Here is a 24134-nt window from a genome sequence, read left to right as displayed (position 1 = left end):
TGCTGCATCCAGRTCTGGAGTTCTCAGCATGAGAAAGCCATGGATCTACTGGAGTAGGTTCAGAGGCCACCAAGATGCTCAGAGAGCTGGAACATCTCTCCTACAAACATAGGCTGAGAGAGCTGGAGTTGTTCAGCATGGAGAAGGGAAGGCTCCAGGGATTATAACAAATGAGGGAGGGAGAATTTTTAGAGGGGCAGATAATGGTAGGACAAGAGGGCATGGCTTTAAACTAAAAGAAGAGATTAAGATTGGATGTTAAGAAGAAATTTTTTATTGTGAGGGTGGTGAGGCACTAGCATAGGCTGCCCGAGGAAGTTGTGGATGCCCCACCCCTGGAAGTGTTCAAGGCTAGGTTGGACAGGGCTTTGAACAACCTCGTCTTGTGAGTGGTGTCCTTGGCCCTGGCAGAAATGTTCAGAACTTGATAGGGCATCTCTAAAGTCAGTTCTTCAAGACTTTGCCTTTATTTAGTCTTCACATTTAAGCTAGAAATTAAAAAACCTTAAAAAAACCCAGCAAAAAAGTAAACTTTCTGTTTGGGAGACTGCTTCAGAAGCATCCTGAAAGAATTATCCCACGGAATTGAGAGGCTGAATATGAATTTGATACTTGCATTATTCAAAAAGACTTAAACTAGGAATTATTTACAACTTTCTGCCTAACTGTGGGACAACTTCATTATTATGAATTGCAGCTCTATTTTTCTCCTTCCATTAGCTACACCTGCAGTGCAGAAAATCCCACAAGTAGGAATTTTTGAATAGCTCACTCAAGTGCATGAGTTCTAAATAAGATCTTTGGATATTCCCTTTAAGTCAGCTGTGAACATAKGCTCCCACCAGAAGTACACACCTGGCAGTCAGTCCAATCCCCAAAGCTCTTCTAGGGCTGTGTCTAAAACCAGGAAYGAATTAAGATGATTCTACCCTATTGCTCAAGAAATTCATAATTCAAACCTTCAAATGAAGTCAACTTTCCAGGAAACATTCTGAACTCAGAACTCACTCAAAATCGTGGTATACAAAAGACATTAAATATTTATTAAGTTACAGCAGCTTTAAACAGAAGAATTAAAAACTTTAAAATATCCAAATTTTGGATTCATGATTTTTCTTCATGACAGTCAGCAAGTCTCTGGGATATCTGTTGGCACCTTTAAGAGTTCTTCGACTTCTTCCTGTAAAGCCTCAGCTTTTTCACTCAGCAGCATCTACAGTAAGAAAAAAAAAAAAGAATAAACAGAAAAAAAAAAATCATACAGCTGTTTTTCTGGATTCTGCCATCACATAATACACCAAATTTACAGAACATAAATAGTTTTGTCTGGAGTTGTTAAAGAACATTTTWAACCTTAGATATTTATTTTCCATGTTGGAATAAACATTTTTAAGTTGTGCCTGCTGAGTTGCCGACTTCTTCCTTTATTTGAAATTTCTGACTACAGCATTTGACACCAAACATACAGGACTCATGATATCTAGCTTAATCCACTGCCCTGAACTGTTTGCTGCTGGCAATTGGAGAAGAACATGGAAGCACTCTTCTAACTTCCCATTTAGAGAAAACTCCATTAATTTAGTATCTGAGCATGAGACTATGTAGATTGTCAGATTTGGCATTGATGTAGGTAAGGAATCTGCTTATATTTCTTTCTTTCTGAGCCTCACACAGCAGCAAAAAAAAAAAAAAAATGCAGCGAGAAGCCTACAGCAACATTTAAATGAACACAACCTTTTAAGTGCATAACCCCCAAAGTTAGCATGTTAACTTCATGAGAACACACAAACCAAGACTTTCTAATTGCCTTATTTTTTACAACAACCATTTGTCCATTTATTCTGGACATTCCCTTACTTCACCAAGAGCTTGTTCTTTCAGTAGAATCAAACATGAAGCCAACACCATTGCAACAACAGATGATGAATGGAGATGGAAGAGAGAGAATACCAGCTCTTGGTAAAGTACTTCCTGTATTTTTTGTTTAGACACAACTCAGTGTTTGTTACAGAGCCTGCACACTCAAAATGRGRRRAAAAAARGGAAAGAATAACTGGRCATRACAAAAMCAAGCTAAATAGGTGAGRTTAACCCTGTACCTTGCTGGTTTCCATTTCTACAACCCTGAAAACCCTATTCTTTTGGTAGCCACAACTATCRCTAAAACTTCTGCAAGGTAAGTCGTGAGATATTAGGAGAATTGAGACTCAGAACAGAAACCAGTGTAGTCATTGAATYCCCACATTTCATCAGACAAGCTGTAAAGCGTTTTTGCTCTTTGCTTCCCCTCTGCTGAAAAGTAGCACCACTTGGCACTATCCTGTATACAACAGATTGTTCTTAGTACAGATCAGTATTTGGAYCACAGACATCCACTAATGCCTTGAGTAAACACAGTCCTTCCCTTTTAATGTCMTTCCAACATCCATTTTTGACATAGTGGAGTTCTGAAGCAGGTTTTTATAGCTTTGTTTCTAACTCACCTTTGCAGATGMAACAATTTGTTTGGCTTGACGTCGTGACAAGTGCTCAATCACCTTGACCAGAGTTTCTGGATTTGCRTTAGCCAAGTGTGCTACAGTTTTGTACCCTGCACTGTAAAGCTGTTTTGCTCGTGCCTGGAAGCATAAAATTCTTTTAGATTACTAGAACAGGCAATAAGAACGAGTGCTAAGTGCCAATCTCTGTACCAACCTCAAACATTTCCTTCTGCATATCAAACTAATTCTCTTTTTTCTCTTTCTAACATGAATCCTCACTGACAATCTTTACTCCCCAGAAACACAGCTTTACCACTAAGGTTTACCTCYCTAAGCAATCTTATCCAGCTCTTAGGAACCCATTTTCTCTGAGTCTAGCTCATACCAACTCTGCTGTCTCCTCTTGTTGCCATGTTTTCTGCACTCACTGTCACTGACAGGAAGAATTCTACAAAGAATGCAGATTCTTTGCAGGTGTCTGTATTGTTCAGCTTCTCAGATTAAAACCTTAACACCACTAAATCCAATGGCCTTCTACACTGACAAACTGATTCTGTAACAGACTGGACAAACAAGTTAAATCATTTTGTGAAGAGTAGAATCTAGGACTGAAGCCCCAAAAGAGCTTTTATTTTAATAGGAGTCTTCAATTCAGGGAATGGTTAAATTTCTTATTTAAAGTACATGCAGCACTGCAAATGATTGCAAAAGCTTAAGTTCCCAACAGGACTTTGCATATTTCTGTAAGGATCTTCTAAATTAAATATGTAAGTTCTTATTCCTCTTTATTTCCATGAACTAAAGAATCCTGACCACAAAAGAAACCTGGACTGTTTTCCAGCTGAGTATACAGCTAAATTATTGTCCAAATACAGTATTTTCACAGTTGCTGTGGCAGCAGCCAGAAGAAAAACATTGGCTGCAGCTCCCGTTTCCTCAACAGACCACTTTACCCCCAACCTCCAGACTGCTGTGGAATATCTGCATTATTCCCAATTCCCAGTAACAAATTAGCTTGGTCTTCCAGATACATTTGAAAGACACAGTAACATTTAGCACACAAGTTTATATTGAAAAGTTTYATCAAGCCAGGTTTACTGACCTCTAGAACCCCTGCTACCTCCATAAGTGGGATGAGCTCTGTCTTAACACAGTATGTCAGCTGCTTGGTAAGTTCTGTCAGCAAGGCTTTATAAACCCAGAATTCTTCCAATTCCTGCAGAGACAAAGATAGCTAAAAACCAGATCCAAAGTGCTGTGTTTGGAGAATATGAGTGACAAAAGCTCTGCTATGGCAACAAGCATATATTTGGTTTTTGCAAGGGGGAAGTACTATTATTTCTAGTTATCCCTTCAGACAGCTGCAGAGGTGTATTCAGCACTCTTCAGCTGAACATCCAAAAGTTGGGGCAGTTCTGAAGGAAAAGCAACACATTATTTCAATTATTTCACCAACAGCACTGACACTGATCAGTCCCTTTTACAACTTGTATATTTTCACAGTGTCAGTGCATAAAGCTTACTTTTATTATCAGAAATGTCACTGTATGAGCATACTTTTCTCAAYAGGAAAAATAATATTGCACAGGAAAGGTGAAATACAACACCGGTATTCAGTTCTAAAATAAGAGAACTAAACTCCAGATTTTGCAAAACCAAATCACAAAGAATTTATTTACATTCTTTTAACACAGTACCTCACAGAAATGTAGAAGACAGGATGCAAAGGAAGCAGCAGAATTGAGGAGGTTTTGCACATAGCCTCGGGACATGTTAAATTTCTCTGAAACACTCCATATATTGGTCTCTTTCAGCATGCTATAAAGGACAAATGTCAGGTAGAGCCTGTTCACCACAGCGTTGTCCACATTCTAGGAAAAAAAACAAGCTAGAATTCAGAGCCAGTATCACACTGCAGGTTTTTTGTTAGTACTACAATGCAATTCTTTTCATCTCCCTTCACAGCTCTGAAACATTTCTATGTTATACACAAAGACATTAAAATATTGAGAAAACCAACTAAATGAGGTTAAAAGAACTTTAATAATCAGAACAGTAATAAAGAACATTAACAGAAAAATAATCTAGAATTTGTAAATAATCAAATAAAATGACTAAATTGTTATTTCAGATATGAGAAATCTCCAACCTACCTTTCTGATGGCTTGACCAGAAGCTTTTTTCGTAATAAAGCTTTCAGGTACTCCCACAATTTCTGCTACTTTTTGCTCTGTTGCACTTAGCTGGTTGAACTAAAATAAGATTTCACAAAGAACTTTCAGATATTTAGTTCTCTTAATATCATAGAAAACACAAGTGCATTATTTACAGTGAAATAATGTTTTTCAATATCTCTATAGAATCAGTAGAATAGTACAGCCACTAGTCACAAATCTGCAGACCTACTTGTCTGAATTATCTGTAACTGTCTATCTCTGAATGCCTCATTTTAACAAAACTAAACAGATTTCAGTACTCCCCTGGTAAAAAAGTAGTATATTTTCCATCAGATTGTTACCCACTACATGTCCTATGTGTACAATCCCCCCCTGCAAATTTAATACACATCATTACTGTATGCCCCAATGCATGTGTGCTAGCAAATTCTCACCTGCCTCAAGTATATCATCCAATCTGGGCTACAGGTAGAAGTCATGTCATAGGGAGTTGCCAGATATAGAAGGTGAAGATTACTCTCAAGAACCAGCCCCTCCAAACCTTTCTTCAATTCTCTGTACAAAACATTGCAGTATGCCAAGTCTATAGAGCCTAGAATARGTACACAGGGTAAGAATAAGCATAATTATAAACAGGCACGCAGACTTAAATGTAGTACATTTTAACAGAGAATCAATATTGTCTTTGTTGTCTACAAAAGCTTGGTATACAATCTGAAGAGAAATATCTGTAAGCTGAATAACTGTTCTAGCCTAACATGAGCAGTGAAGCAAAACTGAGGAGAGGCAGTCACCTATTTCCATGTACGTTCATTCTGTGTGGTCTTGGAGTGCTTGTGAAATGCCTTGGCTTTAATGACATACTGCAATAATGTTGTAGTTCCAAGGAACCCTTCAGATTTATCCTATTTCAATTGCATTYCAAACCCCAAAATCTTTATGCTATGACAGGAAAACAACTTCCTATTATTTTTTATTACAATTGGTCTACATGTCATACACTCCCTTTCCCTCTTAAGTTTTGCAAAAAGTCCTTCTGTTTACAAAACCTGTTCAKAACAATTAATTATAAAACAAGGTCCTGAGCCACTTTGATTACAACCACTAGATCAAGTCTTTAAGTAATTTTTTAGGAGTACAGTTCTAGTTTTTTTTCCCACTGGGATCAACAGTACTACATTTCATTCCCATCACATTCGGTCATGTGTTACCTCATTCCAATTTTCAGACCAGTACATCATTTACTAAAACTMTTTCTCTACAACTTATTTTCATTCCAGTTTAAGAATAAAAATAGTAAGAATAAAAAACACATTACCCTTATATGTAGCTTTACCCAGGGGTGTGATTGTCAGTGTACATTTGGAATTGTGGTCCTCYTCAGTTATTCTTCCTTTTAGGAGTCCTTTTTCTATTAGGTTTTCTAGCCCATCTTTAATTATCTCTGAGAGGCTCTTCTCTTTAGACAGCAGCTGCTGCTGAACACCCAGCAATGTGCAGCACATAAAATYGTCCACTTCCTCATGGGTAGCTGCTATCTGTATCAGTTTGAGAAGTGATCAGCATATTTAAAGTTACAATTTCACACATTTAATGAGATACAGGAAAAAAAAAAAACCTACTGAATAAAGAAAGAGTTTGTGTTTCTATAGAAATATAACCCAGCAAATAGAACGATCAATAATCTGTGGTGGATTTGATGGGACTGCTCTCCATCTGTTCTGTTCTTCTAGCTACTGCATCATGTTAATTTGTTTCTACTGTTTCTATGTGTATTTTGAATCAAGCATCAAAACCAGAAATATTAATACTATTGTATAATACAGTAGATAGAATATTTGCTTTTACACATATGGTAATTGTTGTGTTACATGATTACTTAATAAGTAATTTAAATGAAAAGATTAATCCAATTTTGCCCTTAACTGTTTAAAACCTCCTCTGAACTTGCAGGCTCAAGTGTTTAAGTAGTCTGTCTTTTTCTACAGAATCAACAGGTAACACCTTTCTGGCATTTCCAAGGACTGAAGTTACTCACAGAGAAGAGTTAACTGATACCTTCAGTCCAACCAAAGATAACAACAGGCTCTGCATTCCCTTGGTCAACTCCAGCAGAAGATTGCTGTAGCAATTCTCCAAAGGTCTGTGAACTAAATCCTGAACCTACAAAGAGGAAAAAATACATTATAGAGGAATATTCATACATTGATATTACCCTTAAAAAAAATCCTGATATGCATGATGCAGCTTATAAAGAAAATAAGTGTAAACAATTAAAGTTTACAGCTCACATCTGAAAACAAGCCATGTAAACTTGTTTCTTAAGCTAAGTTTAAACTGCTTTTCAAACAAAGCAGTTTAAATATATTATTACCTAAGTCAAATACTACAACTTTAAAGAGGTGAACAAAAATTAAGCTAGGCACCTCAGCTCGTCCTGTTTATTCCACCATCTTAACTCAATTTAAATTATCAACAGCTTTGTAAAAATTACCAAGTGTTTGTCTTTTTCTTGCACTATGAGAATACTTTCTCCAGCACTGTCAATGCCRGCTCGACCAGCTCTGCCAATCATTTGTTTGTACTGGTTCTTCCTCAGAAAGTCATTGGCAACATAAGGAGCTCTGAGAATAACCCTGTAAAGAAGTTTTTTAAAAGTTATGTTTTGTATTCAAATTACTAAAGCAGCAATAAAATGTTACAAATTCATTCTTTATAGGTGCCTCTTACTTAGTAGCTAATAAAAATCAAACGTTCCTCTTTGAACAGATGTGTAAATCGACCGTAAAGTGTTAAACTAGTTAAAGTTTATTTAATGTGCACACAGAAGTGGATTCTTAGGAAACATTCTTTGATCATACAGAGTACACCAGCCCTATAATCAGAACTTGTATGTGAAAAGATAATATTTTTGTGTTAAAACATGTTCCAACTGTAACTCCTTAGGAAGGTTTTATTTTACAATTTAAACACTGTTCTTAGGAGAGTATCAAAAGAAACCACTATTCTTCTAAATAACATTATTAAAAACATKGAAGTATTTCTTCAATTTATGAAAATTTCCTTAATCCATTTAGATAAGTGCTCTTCAGTTATGCACTCTGAGGGATCTCCTACTGATTCACATTTCCTACATAAATACTTAACAGTCTCATGTCTCAAGCTGAACACAAAATCCCTTATATTTCAATGTGCTGGAAAAGCAGAAATACACTTTAAATAGCACTGAGACTTCCAATTATTAAACCTTTTTTTTTTTTAATAAAGCAAAAAATCAATGCAAAAATTAAATGTTTTGATTACTAACCTTCTAGCTGGCAGGTTGACTCCAGCAGCCAGAGTGGCTGTACAAGCAAGCAGACACAAGACACCTGAAGAATAAGCTTCCTCAATGCTTTTTCTTTCATCATTTGTAAGGCCACTATGGTGATAGGCAATACCAAAAGGGATTGTTTGCTTCAAAACTGGACARACAGTTCCATTTCCAATACTCCTTAGGTTCTCGATGAGATCTTGTTTCTCTTTCTCCCTGTGAGCTCTAAATTCTCTTGGAGGAAGAAAAGCATTTCTTTAGACTTTGACCAATCATTAACTAAAAAGAAAATAAAAACCAAGAGATATGCTTACTGTCTACTTCTGTTCATCATCCATTCCTCTAACACCTAGTTTGGAGAAATAGTAATTTCCAGTAACTTTAAAACAGCAATACAAAGGAGACTGATTTAGTTGCAATAGAACTCACCTTGTTTGGAAACACAGGAGCAGAAAGGATTGAATACTGCCTGGATATTGTGTGCACCAGAGAAAGGAAATAGGGCCAGTAGTGAAGATTAGAGGTACATCTAGATACGGTTTCAATTTTGACAGCAAGGAAGGGGGTTGATTATTTTAATATAGTTTCTTTCTAGTATGATTTAACTTCATTAGATCATTATTTGATGACCGAATSACATTTAAATTAAACTAATCCTATGTCTCACTTTCTTTTCTGTTTAATGAAGCCTGGTTTAGGTTTTACAACTTAGATTTCAAAAGTGGGTATGGAACAAAGATACTCAGTTGACTAGTAAAATACATGACCAAACACCAGGCTACAGAAAAAAATACTTTCTTCTAAGCCTGCAGAAACCAGTGCCAAAGGGACACAAAGTTAGATTAGTTGAGTATGCTTTTCTTTTTTTTTTCATTAGTATTTGTCCTCTGACAAATACTTTTTAAAAACTATTTTGGCAGAAAAGTAAGAATATTTTAAAGTTTTTGTTTAATAAGCTTTTCACAGTCTCCTATCACTTATGCAGTTAGCAACTTCATTTGATTCCATGTTCAAAGTATTTACTTCTAATCACCAGCGAAAGAACACTTGCAAACGAGATAACAATAAATCCTAAATTATAAGCAATTATTTAATATATAATTAAAAAAAGATTACAGAAACTTACTTCTTGAGGTACTTGCACACCATTGAAGCAACRTTTTCACAATTCTTTTTAGTGGGACAAAAGATAAGGCAGGAATATTTAGGAATMACTTCAGTAACCAGTGCAATGATGTGGTCAGGATCTGCTTTCTCCAGATTACCAGAATACTGTAACAAACACAGATGATTGATAAATATTTAAACTTAGAAATTAAGTCATAACCTAAATATTCAATATTTGTTCTAAACCATTGCTAGAATACTCCAATTGGAATTAATGTGGTATAATTCCAAGAAATTGTAGGATAAACTTTTCTCCCAATCCTGACTTGAAAGGCATCTAACTTGAGGGATACATGGATACACAAATCAAATTCTCTGCATTTTCTCTTACTATTTCATCTTCATTCAGCAACACCATAGTATGTTACCTGTGACACTGGCAGTTTACCATAAGACACTTTCATCCGTAAAAATGAAATGAATCCCCACAAGGTAGTAGGAAGCTGACAAAGCCCCCAAAAGACAACTTCTTTCAGTTTTGTCCAAGAGTAAACAATTGCTGAGAAAATCCACTCCAAAAACAAAGCATTGGGTATCTGRAATACTCAGACATGTTACTCTTTACACGTCCAAATATGAAGAAACCTCTACCTTGAAGAGCAAAAAAAGTGAAAATCAAATTAAGCATTCAGTAGTTTAAGGTGTTTCTCCTTTCCAAAGCCTATCCTTTTCATAGGTACTACAAATGAATTATCATGTTCAAGTAAGTTCTCTAGTAAAGGGTCTGTAAACAAATCAGTGTAAATACATTTTGTGTCAACAGTTCAAAGAAACCATAAACATTCTTTTTTACCTTGAAATTAAGGAGACGTGAAAAAACAAAGCCATTTTCTGCTTTGCTGTCCACGGCATAAATGGTGTCTCGTATCTTTATGTATTCCTTTAATTCTACCTAGCAAGAGGGAAGCCATAAAGAGAAACTTTAGTTAGATTACTCAATTTTCTCTAAAGCTATTGCTGAYGTACAGCTAAAGCTTTTTTCTAAGCATCACATGTCATATACATACTTGCACACAAGCATACATTTAAGAATATTTAAAAGAAGTTAATTGTTTTCATTATTTGCCTTGATAAAGCATGGAATCATAATGCAGATTGYCAAATATTGTATCCCATGAACTTTTGCATTTGTATATTTACAAGTGCATAGTGCTGTTTATTGTATTGCTAGCAATTGCAAGTAATAGCAGGTCTTATATTACATTATATTGCACAATGAAGCACAAAAGCTGTGATAAAATCCTAAACACATTTACTATAATTTTAAAGGCAAATATCTTCTTTACTAGCTCCTGGTATCTTGTATACAGACCGGCCTAAAATTGTYGGTGTAGTACTCTGCTTGCAGGAACTTCTGAAGGTCTCCAACATTATTTAATGTTGCACTCATGCCAATGATTTGKGTCTTTTCTGTAAAACAGAAGCTGAGATGAATTTATTGTCACATTACCAATTTTTAACAATTCTGTTCAGTATTTAAGTCATAAGCCTCCTTCTTCAGTATTAGTCTTTCAAAATGCCAAAGTAGTGACTTTGAAGGGAAAGGCTACTACTGAAGAAATACCAACTAAGTAAGAAATAATACTAAGTTACAAAATACTCCCTGCAACTTAAACCTAAAAATAGAGCATTTAATTGTCATAGCTAAAGGCCTCCTACAAAGAAATGGAAGGCATTTGACAATATCCAGGATTTCACAAAAGAATATCAAAAAAGCTTCAAAAACATCCAGCCTGCTGTTAGAGGGTCAATCAACACTTAAATGAGTAAATGCTGTTAATACATGCCATGTTTTCCAAAAGCAGCCAAAACACCATAAATTTAAGAAAAGTGAGAGTGTGACTTCTCTCTAGAGAGGCCACAACTACAAAATGTTAATGACATTAACAGCCACCATGACTTACTACTGGTGTAAAGAATTTTTGCCAGAGTAATTTCCAGGATTGCTCCACGGCTTCCCTCACCGAGCATATGCAGCTGTCACAGAAGGAAAAAAGAAAATGCAAGAATGTTACTAAGTTAAGAGTACTTCTAAAAAACCTCCAAAATATATAGACCTAAACAAACACTACAATACTGTCTTTGTTGGACCCTGTCATGATATCCTTCTTATAAATTTGGGTTGCTAAGTACAGATGTATAACCTCACTTAAAAAGCATTTAAGAATCACAGAAAAACAGACTCATGAGCAAATGTAGATAACAAGATTTGCCTTCCATTTARCAGGACCACAGCTGACCTAAACAGTTAACTCCTGGCAGTAAACAGTCAGTGTGGAGATCTTTGTATTCACCAGTCTTACGCAATTTTAAACAAAACATGTTTTAAGCAACAGTTAGAGTAAAAACATTTCTAGCAGTCAGMTTCCAGGAAAACTAGAAATTAATGCTTCAGTGCCCTCTGTTCAAAAGCTACAGTGCTAAAGCATGGTCAGTCAGCCTGAATAATTCCATTAATAAAAATCCCTGTTAGACGGTATATATGTTATTCAATCCCACAATCAAGCATTGGCAGCATAACTCGGCCACACCACTGAAAARCACAAGAAGGGGCAATTCTCACAGCCAAGTGTTACTTGGTATTTTTCTTTTTTGTCAGTGTTTCACTGGGTCATTATTAAYACTAGACACAAAGTTGCATGGTTTCACATCTAAGAGTCAAGTTGTGGGCTTCATAAAATACATTCCATGCAAGTAAAATAATTTATGCTTTTCTGTAATCCGTTTGACTTCTAACTGCCAAGTAGTTATGCAGGAATTCACTGTCAACCACTATCACAGAGGATCTCTCAATATAAAACTATTACTCTGATATAGCAATAAATGCTTCATTTAAAAAAAAAAATAACTTTCAGTATTACAGAATTACATGCTAATTCAGAACATAGAAAAGTAGTARTAATTTCATGATGAACACTCAAGGCAAAACCAAGCAGGCAAAGAACCACTCCTTCCTAAATAAWTGCTTATCAGAAATCTAAAAAAACTTGCATCTGATAAATCTTGTGGCCTACCTCATCAACCACAACCAGGCCGAGGTCATCRATTCTTTCTGTTTCAATTAAGGAGTTCACCAGAGCATGTCCTTTTTCTATAGTAGCAATATAAAGAGAATTTTTTACTCTCCTTTTGAYTGGTGGAAATCTTCCTTTACTTCCTGCATACTCTTCAACCAGGAAACCCAATTCTATCCCAAAACTTGACAAACCCCTAACCTATAAAAGAAAATCAGTTACAGAACAAATTCACACTCATTTTGGATTTCAAGGCTGCCTCAAGAACTCAGCATACATAAAACCAAACCACACCACAAACAGCTGCTTGAATTAGTTAAAAATATTARCTAAGAATATCTATTCAAGCTACCACATTCAAGTGCCTACACATATTATCAAGTTGGCTTTCATCTGTTCTCTAAAACTAACTTTCCTCCCTTTATATCAAAAAATACCAGATTTTTTTCAACACCACTTCTTCAGCAAGTTGGGCAGCCCAGCTTTTTGGGTGCAGAATGACAGAAAACATCACAAAAAGCTACAATATTAAAATTCAGCACCATTTACTTCATAACTCAACAACTTTACCTCATGATTTATGGCTGTTCCATTACAAAATTACCGACCCTCAGAGCAGCACTTAGGAAAGGTCACTCACTTCCCACCAATAATTCACAAAAATCATGAGAGCTCGCCAAGACAGCAAGTAAAAAAGCATATCAGAAAAGATATGTATCCAACAAAGCAGTATCAGAAATACTGTATCCAGACCTTCTCTTGCACAATGGCAACATAAGGCAGGATCATCAGAACATCCTTCTGCCTGCAGAGTAATTCTTGGAGTATTATCATTTCAGCTACGAGAGTTTTTCCACCACCAGTTGGCAATGAGTATATCAAGTTCTTTCTTTGCTGTAGGGATTCTAACATTAAGCAATCATGCTGCCACTCTGCAAAGTAAAAAAAAGGAACTATCAGGTGCATGTTAGTCGATACTAAAATGCTTGTGTTTCATTCAGAATACTTTAGCCCAGTGTTTAAGAGCTTTTCCCCAATAAAGCACTGTAAGTCTTCAGTGATGGTGAGTTCCAAAGTATTATACAATCCAGATGGACACCAACCACCCATTCCACCCATCTAAACCACTGAAACAGCCACTCACTGAAACAGAACAACTACTTCCCAACATGGTTACATTAAGGWTTACCTTAAATATTTTTACAGTATAATAGGTGAAACAGACAATACTCCACTAGCAATTCCTTTTTTTCCAACAGACCATTAGTTACACTACCATAAAGTGTTTCAATCCCTCGAAGCTGTCTGAATAGATCTTTAACCTTGCTAGGTAATCCATAAAAAGGGCCTATATCAACAGAAGAAGATTCAATAGCTTTCCTAGCCACAAAAATCTCTTCGGATAAAATAGCTTCTTTAAGCTGCTTGGTCTTAGAGATGTGCAGAGTCTGGGCTTTGGCATTTCCAGTCATAGCATTTTTCAGGTGATTTTTGAGACTCTCAGTTTTAGATAAAACACACTTGGAGTGTGAGGAAGAGTCAATAGGTCTGTTCCTGTGTTCAGCACCAGCACAAAAAGACGATGGGCCCTTGATTTTGTCTGAGGAAAAATCCACATGTTCATCTCTCCCTTTTGAGACTGGAGATGTTCTAGAAGCAGAAGAMAGTTCATTCATTTGTTCAAAATACAAAAGTTGTGATGATGGCAAGTCATCTAAAATAGACTCAGTTAGCTCTTGATTGCCACCAGCTGAGTTACTGTCATGCATCTGGCAAGCACCCTCTTTGTCACTTTTAGGGACAACCACATTTTCTGAAGCAGAAAAGTTATCTTGCTCTTTCTGGMAAACTCCTGACTGAAGGGCCCCAAGTACAATATCTCCAGCTGCTTTCACGTCCATATTTTTATCCTGGAGGTATTTGTTTTCAATATCATCCACTTGAGCCAGCAATGAATTGTTTCCACAAAAGCTGTCATAGTCACCAAACATATCCTCTTCGCTATCATTATCACACTGCAGAAAAAAAAAAAACCCAGGAGGTATTAATACCCCAAAGCAACACCACAGAAGGAAGAATAACTTGCACAGCACACAAATCAGAGGCAAATCACTTAAGTCTGTCCCAACTTAACACGAAAGCATTTTATTTGATGTAGTCTGTGAGGATGTAGTCTGTGAGTCAAGGAAGGCCTTAACTCAGTGAAACCGAACCTACCAGTAGGGAGGACACGGGCGCAGTTGATAGAAACGCATCTTTTTAAAGATAAAGCCAAATGGCATCATCCCCTCTCGTACAAGCACGGCCCTTCGCGACACACACCATCCTCACCACCAGCCCCAGGACCCCATCATCCCATACCGGAGCCTCCGCCGGGGACCCCTCACCCCCAGGGCTCGGTCTCTTGCGAGCCACAGGCGAGCTGGCGGCGACGGGCAGCACCGGAGCCCGGCTCCGCTTGCGCTCAGAGCTGGAGCGGCTCCTCCTCCGCACCGCGAGGCTGGGCTCCGCCATGGCCGGGGCTGCACGGAGGTGGCACGGGGCCGTCACGGCCGCGGCGGGACACAGAGAGCGGCCCCCGGGCCGCCCCGAGGAGGCGCAGCCGCCATGGTGGGACCCGCCATTTCCGTCAACTGCCCGCCGGCGGGAGCACGTGACGGGGCCGCAGCCAATCGCCTGCCCAGAGTCGGGAACGCGGCGCTGCCATTGGCCGGCGAGAGGCGGGCGGAAGTGACGCGCGGGCGGAAGTGGCGGCCTGGCTGTCATGGTGGCGCGGGTGGTGGTGGCGCGGGGGTCGTGGCAGCGCCTGGTTCCCGGTGCGTCCCTCCCGCTCCCCCGTTCCTCCTCTGTCCCGAGCGGTCGCGGGGGTGTTCGCGTGTGTCCGGGCTGTCCCACCCCGCCGCGGCTAACCCTGTTCCTCTCTCCCTTGCAGCGGCGCTGTGGGCGCGGCCGCGCCGCCTGCAGCATGAGGCGCAACCCGAGCGCTCGGATCAGGTGAGGCTGCCCCGACCTGCCCCGACAGCCGTCCCGCTGCAMCCCCTCCTTAAGGCACCAGCTGGAGACGCTTTGCTCTGGTCGCTGTGCAGCTGGGGCTCCTCAAAACTGTGACTCCGTTGTGGGGAGCACAGCTCAGGGGGAGGTCACCAGGCCCTGGAAGTTAAGGCACTACGGATTTGTATTTCAGTATCTTAGCTATAATCTATTTAATCGGCTGTCTCAGTAACTCGGATGTAGGGCCAGCGGCAGGTCAAGGACCAGTGGCCRTAAACTAAAAACACAAGAGATTTCACCTCACCTTGAGGAACAACTCTTYACACTGAGAGCGGGAGAGCCGTGGAACAGACTGCCCAGGGAGGTCATGGAGTCTTCCTCCCTGGAGACATTCCAACCCCACCTGAAAGTGTTTCTGTGTCACTTGCTCCGGTGACCCTGGTTTGGCAGAGGGGTTGCACTGGATGATGTCTAGTGGCCCCTTTCAACCCTAACTGTTCTGTGACTGTGAAAAGTGAAATGTCATGTTTCCTATCTTGGAAGAATTTGGTGCTGGGTGTGTTCTGAAGCTTGAAAAGGCTTTCAGTGCTTGGGAGGTATTTGTGAATCTCTCTTTAGAAAGCATGTGAGCACATAGGAGCCCCCTTCAGGCCATTTACTTTGAAATTACTTTAAACAATTGACTCCTCAGACAGCTCTACCGTGTTACCGGCTGTAGATCTTGACTTCCAAGTAGAAGGCGCAAGCAGTATCTTATTTTACTAAACTATTAATAGACTTATAAATAGGTTAATACTAAAATATAAAGTTTACCTTGAGAAGCCTTTTAGATTGCAAGGTATCAGACAGTGTGTTAGAGAATGGAAATTATTGAAGAACTTCAGCAGTGCAGTAAATATCTCTTGGTTTCAAGGCAAATATTGATCAAAGGATTAAAAGTAACAATTGTCCTCTATGTTCTTGTGAAGCTTACACCTGTTAATWAAACTCTAATTTCAGCCCATACAAATGGAAAACCCCTATAAAGACCCTCCAAAGAGATGTGTCTTATGYGGAATAAATGTGGACTATAAGAATGTGCAGGTGAGTTTGAAAATTGCTGTCCTTGGATGGAGGTAACTGGTTTATTGTTTTTAAATGTGTGTGTAGGAAGTCCACAGGGATAAAAAAAAAAAGAAAATCCATTCATTTAAATGAATGGGGGGTTAAAACTTAAAGAGTAAGATTAGGTGCAGATTAAGGGCCAAGTAATGTAGTTGTGATAAGATGCCTTTTCTGCTATTTATGTGTGAGTGTGACAACTTTGTTGTTTAACAAATAGAGTCCTTGGTTACAATTCAGCTGCTAGAAAGCATGAAAGTTATTCCATAGAAAATACTGYCTAGTTCCAAGCTGTACTTTTTCTTCAGGTAGAACTGAGTTTTGTAAAAACAGATGAAAAAATGGAAAATAGAGTGCAAGTAATAACTTTAGGCCCCCCAAAAAAGTTCTTAAACTGACTTTRTTTTTCTTTATTTTAAGTAGCTTCTTTCCCAGTTTATTTCTCCATATACTGGCTCCATTTATGGCAGACATATCACAGGTATGTGAAGTATTAAATTAAATMATTTAGTAGTTAATAATGTTTTTGTGAGTCTAATTAACTGTGCATCAGTAGTCTTTCTGAAAGTAGCTACTCTCAGCTCTATGCATTTTGTAATATTCCCCTGACTTGRTAGCCTCCATCAAGGAAATAAAGTATCCCTTAATTATATGCATGTTATATTTAGTAGTAAAAGCACATGTACATTTTTCTAGAAAAACTTAATCAAAGCTAGAGGGACTTGCCATTAATACCTCTTTCACCCTCTAATGACTTGCTTACTGTAGAAAATAATTCATCTCTTTAGGCTTGTGCAACAAGAAGCAGAAGGAAATTACAAAAGCCATTAAAAGAGCTCATGTATTTGGTAAGTATTATTTTGCTTTTGAGTTTTCTAACTCAAGCCTTCTTTTGATTAAGAAGACGTCCATCTCTTTTTTTTTTTACAGGATTTATGCCAGTTATGTTTAAGAACCCACAATTTCTCACAGACCCCAAGCTATGTAATATCAAGTATCCAGAGTAATCTACTGTAAAGAAATACACAATAAAACTGTTTCATGTTTATAAATTTKTTTACTGGAAATGTGGTTTGCTAGCATAATGTGTGGTTGACTGAGGRGGGGATGTCAGTCCTTTTTTTTTTAATGAAGTCTCTAAAATTTATTTTCTGGAGGAAGTATGAAAGATTAAAGCAATAATAAAAACTGGCAGTTATATGGACCCCTTTCTCTGCTCATAGGTCTTGCTAAAGCTCAGGTGGCTGTTTTTTCCCTTGCTGGGTTGTAATATTGGGGGAAGTAAACAAGTGTGGGTTTCCTGAGGATAAATTACTCTATTTAAATTGTGGTAATTCATGCAGACAGGTAATTCTGTTGTGTTTTGTGTTCTTTTGGTGCTTCCTGCATCAGGAGGGTAGCACTGCTTCAACAGCAGCTTGAGGTTGTATCACTTAGGGGCAGTGACATGCTTATCTGACTGATAGCATCCTGTAGCACAGTCTTTAAACCCTGAGAGAGAGAATACAGATGGAACTCTGGAAGGCAAAGCGAGGGAATGTCATCTTGGACTTGTCTTTATGCCAAACAGGTTTCATGCACTGGGGAAAAAACCCAAYGTGCAAAAATGCCCTGTGCTATAGATCCCTTCAGCACTATAGGTTGATACATCACTGGAATACACTGGCAGTAACTTTTGGTGTGAAGTCATATGACAGATCAGAAAGTAGGAGAGTGTGGGTATTCATTTGCATCTCTGTTTTTTTCAAACACATCCTCATCTGTTTCAGTGCCACTCAGTGTAAGCTTCCTTTCCTGGTCACTGTCCTCTTGGTCTTGAAATGATTCTTGCTGAAGCTGCAACGATTTGGATTTCTTGAAAGACTTTGAAGCTGTTGTGGTCCCTCTGGCTTTACGCTTGTTTAGATGCCTTGTTTCAGCTTCAGTGAAGTYTCTTTCCTCTACCATGAGAGTCAATTTGTCCATGACATCAATATGATGGTCTGTTTTGCAGCAATTCTTGGATATCTGTTGACCTTTGAAGGAAACAATACATGTCTGAAGTCCAGAATTGGGGAAAAATGTTTGCAGTGCCTGACAAAGGAGAACRTTCTCCTCTGGCTCTCCTGGGTGATCTCTGTCTTCCCCTGGGGGAAAAAAAAATCAAAGAGTTGCAGAACCTCTTGCACCACTAGTGGTTTGGCTGCCTCAAGCTCAGAAGTGTTTTCTGCTTCTGCCACTTGAGTSAGCTTTGGAAGGGCAAGACTCACATCACATTTGGTTAACTTACCTGAACAATTTTGTTGCTTTTTCCTCTTTATTTCTTCTTTTAATTGGCTCACTTCTGCTAAGAGTTTCTCTACAGATCGTTCACTGACTTCTACTGTAAAGCATATTTTCTGCAAGAAGAAGAGGGAGAGTGTGATTGGCTTAGCAGTATTTACAGAAGCTGATTTTAAAATKGTTGCAAAAGCATTAAAGGTACTCATAATTAAGTTAGACACAARTTAGTAGGAAGCTTAAGTAATGAGCTTGAGATGGATTTTACAGATAACTGTGTTGAATAAGGTGCGATGTTTTATTTGTTCCCACCTAGGCAAAGAAGATCTAACAAACTACAGATAATACTCTTTCAAAAGAACCCTCTTGTGAGAATTTATTAGTGGACTTGAAGATTTAACAGTGTCAAATGGGAACTTAAGTCTTCAACCTTGAGAACAGGGAATAGTAAATGGAATTCCCTGATCTTTCAATGTTCCCTTCCAAGATATGGCTTTGTTTCTCATGCAGTGCAAGATGTTGTAGCCCTTGGTTGCCTTGGTTTTGTAGTACTGCTGAAGGTGAGGCAGGTGTGTCCATCTTACCTTTAGTTCCTCCTGCAAGGTGGCATACATCTCATTTATCTTATGAACCTCTTGTAAGGAGCCATCTTCATGAAAGAATTCTGACCTGTGGACCGAGAGTATAACTGCATAATTGCACGTTAGTTATCCCAGTGCTTACTTAGTAGGAGCTTTATTATGTAAAGAAGCATTTTGAKCTTCAATGCCAGGTGCCTCTGTTGAGACAAATTATGGGACTGATTGAATTTCCAAATATGCTGGAATGGTAAGTAGTTGCAGAAAACAAGTGAGGTCARCAAGTGAACAAGGTATGGCTATAGTGTTTGCAAAAGCACTTCAMTGCTTTTACAGAAAAGTAAGTATAGTTATGGTAACTGGAAATTACAGCTATCAGTAAATATGGCATATATTGTACCTGTGTTGTCTCACTGCTCTCACAAAACCAGAGGATACACAGGAACCAGACACTGTTCTGTAACCTTGCTGTTCTGCCATGCCCAAGTTGGTAACCACCAAAGGGACTTTCTGGAAAAGACTTAAAAAACACAAATATCAAAACATGATCTATTAACATCCAAAAGTCACTCTTTGATAGTTAAAGGTTCYTGACTATTCAGGATCCCAGAGAGAGGTTTATAGTTAGTCCTTGCTAAACATATTAATGAGGCTAAAGGAAAACTCCAAGAGCAGCCAGATGCTGAGTGATGCCCATAATTTTTCCCTCTTTCTGAGTACAACACAGACTAATGCAATGCTTGCTTGCTAAACYAGCCTGTGGGTAGGATGTCTCTGAAGATAAAGTTAACACCAATTTAAATATTTTAATGAACACTGTATATGAAACCTGTATATGAACCTGTATGCAAAACAATTTGATCAAGAGCAGCTTRCATGTGTAAATAAACTGGCCATGTCTGCCTGGTGATGCTGGCACTATAGATAAAAAGGGCAATCCTAGAACAGAATTTCAGGGTAAGCCTTCAATTGGTCTCTGGCTACATAAAGAGCAATCTTATTTAAAACAAACATTGTTACTGATTGTGTTGCAACAAAGTAGAGAAATATCCAAGTTTTAGCAYATACAGTAAGAAACAAGCCACTTACCCTTCCTGTGGCCGATGTAGGGCATGCTCCAGTCTGTAAGTAGAACAACTTTCTGTCATCACACTGGAAGTTAAAAGAAGGAATACAAGACCTTGATTTGCTAGGTGTGACTGCAAGTTCTTATGAAGAAGTCTTTCCCGGAATGTCATGGTCTGGTCTGTGTTACGTCTGAATTTGTACCATCCTATTACACTCTGCAGGCAGAAGAAAATTCACAGTTACTATTGAATCATTATGTCCCTGTGTGTCACACTGAAGCAAGTTTGATTGAGTACAAAATCTTGTCTGAATTGTTTGTACCAGGTGTATATTCAAGCAGTTCGTTGACTTGAAACACTTAAAATTTTCAAGCCTAATTCCAGTATGGCATCTTATTTCCTTCAAAACCTTGAGTTGAATTGGCCTGTTTCTGATCTTGTGTTCAAGCTGATACTCTGCAAACTTTCTTCTATTTTGTTGTTTTATTTATTTTCAGCTTCTACCTTCTTGTAAAACTTTGTTCTATGGAAAAGACCAAGTTTTTTTCATCAGGTGGTCCTTAACCACTTATGAGCTGGCCTCAACTGATCTTAAGGTCAAAATTGGTGAAATTCCTTTGAAATACTTGAAGTATTCACTTGAGAAATTAATAATTAAAAATAAAGTTGTGACACATATGTAGGCAAACCCTAGTCAAAGATAAGCTAAACTGCTTTTTTTTTTTTTTTAAGGAGGAAAAGAATGTATCTGCTTTGACCAGCAGCATGAGGGACTAGCAAAGTTTTAAAATAGAAAAGAAAAAAATCTTGATGCAAGAGATATCCAAACAGCTTCCAAAATTTGAGTGAGCTCCTCAGTAYGGTTTAGATTTGAAAATGAAATACCTTCTTACAGCCTGATAGTATTTTCTTCAGGGCAAGTTCATTCAGTTCTCCTGCAGAATTATAAAAGCTAGAAGAAAATTAGGACAATTAGAGGGAAAGAAATGGTACTGTAAAAATAACTCTAGCATGCTGGGAATCATCTCACTTTTTGTTGGTTTTTTTTTAATTTTTAATTAATACGGTTGAGGGTGAGGGGTTAGAATGTATGGAATGTTTTTTTTTCAGTGTGTTGACATTGTTCGGTAATTTATATGGATGGTATCATAGCTCACCGGAAGGTGCAGTGTGCCTTGTCTCTATTTCTATATGCACAGACAAACACACATATACACCCACAAGACATAAAGAACCAAGATAGGACTAACAYAAGGTATTCTGCATTAGTAATACCATGAGGTTGATATGGCTACTATAGTTACAACTGGGTGGTTTTGTCAAACAATGCAAATTTAACTCTTGAAGCGTTCAAGTTAGGGTTAATTTTAACTTTTTCATATCTGTTTACTTAATATTCTTACCTGAACAACTGGTAGCATGGAATATGCTTCTGTATATCTGGAAAGAGAAAGGCGTATTACTCTGGGTTCATCAGCTCAAGATGTATATTCTTCTGCATGCTATGATCAGCATTAAACTCACAGAAGGACCAAGAAATACTTCTATACAATTTCTGAAAACCAACATCTAATTAACATCTAATTAAATAAGGTGAAGAAAGGAAGGAAATATTGTTAGGATATAGTCTAATATTTTTTTTTTTTCAAATGTAAAAGGGAACCACTTACATAAACTSTATTTTTTAAATATTCTTCTACTTTGAAAAATCAAGTCAGGTACTTTATTTTTTATCTCCTGCTGAGTACAGGAGTAATATGAAAGGTTTCACTTGAGTTACTTAGTGCACATMAGCTCCAATTGCATCAAGATGATAAAGAAAAATATATCTGGCATCTGCTTAATGGAATTTATAAACAGTTTGCAGCCTTCACACACAGTATTTTATTAGCTCCAATGTAGGTAATAAGATGCTAATACATTACAGTTCACATCACTGAAATAGACCAAGTTTTTCCAGGGCAGCTGTAGTCCAGAAGAGTTTGTGATGTAGCCAAGACAAGGAGTCTAAACCCTAAATTGTGTTTAATATAGCAAGCTATTTGGCAAAGAGTTGCTATTCAAGGAAGAACTATTATTTATTTTACTTTACTGTTTTCTGCTGTAAAATTGTATTTTTAAAGCAGTTAAAATGTTACAAACTAACCCTTTCATGGTTTCTTAGTTGCTTTGGGTTTTTTTACACTAGTGTTGAGTGTAGGATCTTGCAGCTTTGACCTGCTGTCCCTCAACACTGTTGTCATTTATTGTCTGAAACCAAGAAGGGTATGAAAAATGTGGACACACTAACCGATTGTATAAACAACTTCAACATCATCCATTTGTGAGTCAGTAATGCTGTTCTTGGCTTCACCTTTCACATCTCCAAGGAGAAAACCTTCCTTTAGTAGGGAAGAGGAAAAAAAAAAATCACATTAAAAGTAGCATTCAACAGACATTCCTGCTCCACTCATCGCTGGTGCGGCCTCACCCCCAGTCCTATGTGCAGTTTTGGGTGCAGCAATGTAAGAAAAATACAAAGCTAGTAGAAAGTGTCCAAAGGAGAGCTGCAAAGGTGATGAAGGGTCTTGAGGGGAAAGCATAYCCAGAGTGGCTGAGGTCACCTGGTCTGTTCAGGTGGAGGACAGAGGAGTGAGGGGAGACCTCWCTGCAGTCTACAGCTGTCTGTGAGAGGAAGTGGAMTGACAGACACTGATCTCTTCCCTCTGCCGACCAGTGACAAGACCCGAAGGAACGGCATGAAGCTGAGTTGGGGGAGATTTAGGTTGGATACCAGAAAAGGCTTTTCATCCGAGGGTGTTCGAGCACTGGAACAGCTCCCCAGGGAAATGGTCACAGCACCAAAGCCTGGCAGAGTTCAAGAAGCGTTTGGGYAACACTTTCACAAGCACATGGAATTCTTGGGGTGTCCTGTGYGAGGCCAGAAGTTGCACCCTGTGATCCTTGTGGGTCTCTTCCAAYTCAGCATATTGTATGATTTCCCCTCTAATATTAAGTGTAAATGCTGTCTTCAGGGAAGGAAAAATGCTTTCAAAATGAACTTTTTCTGTTTTATTTTTTCTTTTTTAACAGAGTAGATTCTCGGTCATTTTTCAATAGTAGCTGGCAGTTAGGAAAAAATCGCCAACCAAGCAGTGCTGTGTCCTGTGCGGTTTCACGGAGCAGCCCGCGGCCGAGGCTGGGGCCAGGCGGCCTGGCCAGCGCCGCGCTCGGGGCCGGGCGGACACGGCTCCGCAGCCGCCGCTCGCCTCGTTTGATCGCAAACACTCRCTTTTTCCCGCCGCTCGCACACAAAGCGACCCCCGGGCGCGGCGGGGCGGGAGTCCCCGAGCCCGGGCGCTCTCGCGGCGGGGCCGGGCAGCGGGAGGCCCGGCGGCGGCGCGGCGGTGGCGGCGAGGGTCCCTCCTTCCCTCCGCTCCCCCCGGCCCGCCCGGCCCTCCCGCGGCACCCACCGTGTCCGAGTCGGTGCTGAGGTGCTGGAAGGCGAGGGCGCCGAACACGAAGCCCGAGAGCAGGGCCGAGGTGCTCTCGCCCTCCATGCCCGGCGGGGGCGGGACGGGCTGTGGGCGGGAGGGAGCCCCCAGCGGCCGTCGGTGGCAGCGCCGCGCCCGGGCCCGGCCTCCACATCCCGGCATCTCCCCTCAGCTGCAAAACGCGGATTTTGGAAATATTTTCTCAAGGAAGGATGTTCTCTGATGTTTGATCTTTGTCTGCTTTCAAGCCTGTTCAACAAGAAGGGATGTTTAATCCGTGAAACAGGTCACAGAATCGATCAGRTTGGAAAAGASCTCTGAGATCAAGCCCAAYCGGAGACAGAACACCACCMKGTCAACCAGRTGCCGTGTCMGTAAACATCTACAGAGACGGTGAYTCCACCATCTCCCTGGGCATCCCATTGCCATGTCTAATCACCATTTCTGTGAAGGAGTGCTTCCTAATATTCAGCCTAAACCTCCTCCTTAAGTGCAGCTTAAGACTCTCAGATAG

The 24134-nt window shown here is 39.2% G+C and overlaps 3 protein-coding genes across 5 annotated transcripts; 1 reads left to right on the top strand and 2 right to left on the bottom strand.

The window, feature by feature from the left end:
* Window positions 1–636: 636 nt before the first annotated feature.
* On the bottom strand, window positions 637–14783 carry HELQ (helicase, POLQ like). 3 transcript variants are annotated; one of them, XM_057369202.1, is made up of 18 exons: window positions 14513–14783; window positions 13428–14166; window positions 12905–13083; window positions 12152–12352; window positions 11042–11114; window positions 10450–10547; window positions 9931–10029; window positions 9097–9242; window positions 7965–8204; window positions 7152–7293; window positions 6716–6820; window positions 5976–6195; window positions 5092–5249; window positions 4634–4732; window positions 4178–4351; window positions 3583–3696; window positions 2484–2618; window positions 637–1213 (listed from the first exon to the last, which is right to left on the bottom strand). In XM_057369202.1, exons 1-18 carry the CDS (start codon window positions 14663–14665, stop codon window positions 1127–1129), a joined length of 3162 nt encoding a protein of 1053 aa, XP_057225185.1. In that variant the 5' UTR covers window positions 14666–14783; the 3' UTR covers window positions 637–1126. The 3 variants fall into 3 exon arrangements, with proteins under 3 accessions (XP_057225185.1, XP_057225186.1, XP_057225187.1); XM_057369203.1 differs by lacking the exon at window positions 13428–14166 and having other exon boundaries at window positions 641–1213; window positions 14513–14570; XM_057369204.1 differs by lacking the exons at window positions 12152–12352; window positions 12905–13083; window positions 13428–14166; window positions 14513–14783 and having other exon boundaries at window positions 641–1213; window positions 10450–10561; window positions 11042–11091.
* Window positions 14784–14891: 108 nt separating this feature from the next.
* MRPS18C (mitochondrial ribosomal protein S18C) lies at window positions 14892–17295 on the top strand. Its single transcript, XM_057369200.1, has 6 exons — window positions 14892–14967; window positions 15084–15145; window positions 16142–16225; window positions 16667–16724; window positions 17032–17091; window positions 17174–17295. The coding sequence occupies exons 1-6, from the start codon at window positions 14916–14918 to the stop codon at window positions 17248–17250; spliced, it is 393 nt and encodes a 130-aa protein (XP_057225183.1). The 5' UTR covers window positions 14892–14915; the 3' UTR covers window positions 17251–17295.
* Window positions 17296–17354: 59 nt separating this feature from the next.
* ABRAXAS1 (abraxas 1, BRCA1 A complex subunit) lies at window positions 17355–23704 on the bottom strand. Its single transcript, XM_057369201.1, has 9 exons — window positions 23600–23704; window positions 22438–22528; window positions 21551–21587; window positions 21033–21099; window positions 20170–20363; window positions 19481–19600; window positions 19087–19171; window positions 18513–18621; window positions 17355–18369 (listed from the first exon to the last, which is right to left on the bottom strand). The coding sequence occupies exons 1-9, from the start codon at window positions 23684–23686 to the stop codon at window positions 17942–17944; spliced, it is 1218 nt and encodes a 405-aa protein (XP_057225184.1). The 5' UTR covers window positions 23687–23704; the 3' UTR covers window positions 17355–17941.
* Between the last annotated feature and the right edge of the window lie 430 nt (window positions 23705–24134).

This window comes from Malurus melanocephalus, unplaced genomic scaffold (assembly GCF_030028575.1).
Source record: "Malurus melanocephalus ecotype Western Australia unplaced genomic scaffold, MMel_1.1 scaffold_105, whole genome shotgun sequence".
Classification (NCBI taxonomy): domain Eukaryota; kingdom Metazoa; phylum Chordata; class Aves; order Passeriformes; family Maluridae; genus Malurus; species Malurus melanocephalus.
This window is presented reverse-complemented; position numbering and strand designations above follow the sequence as displayed.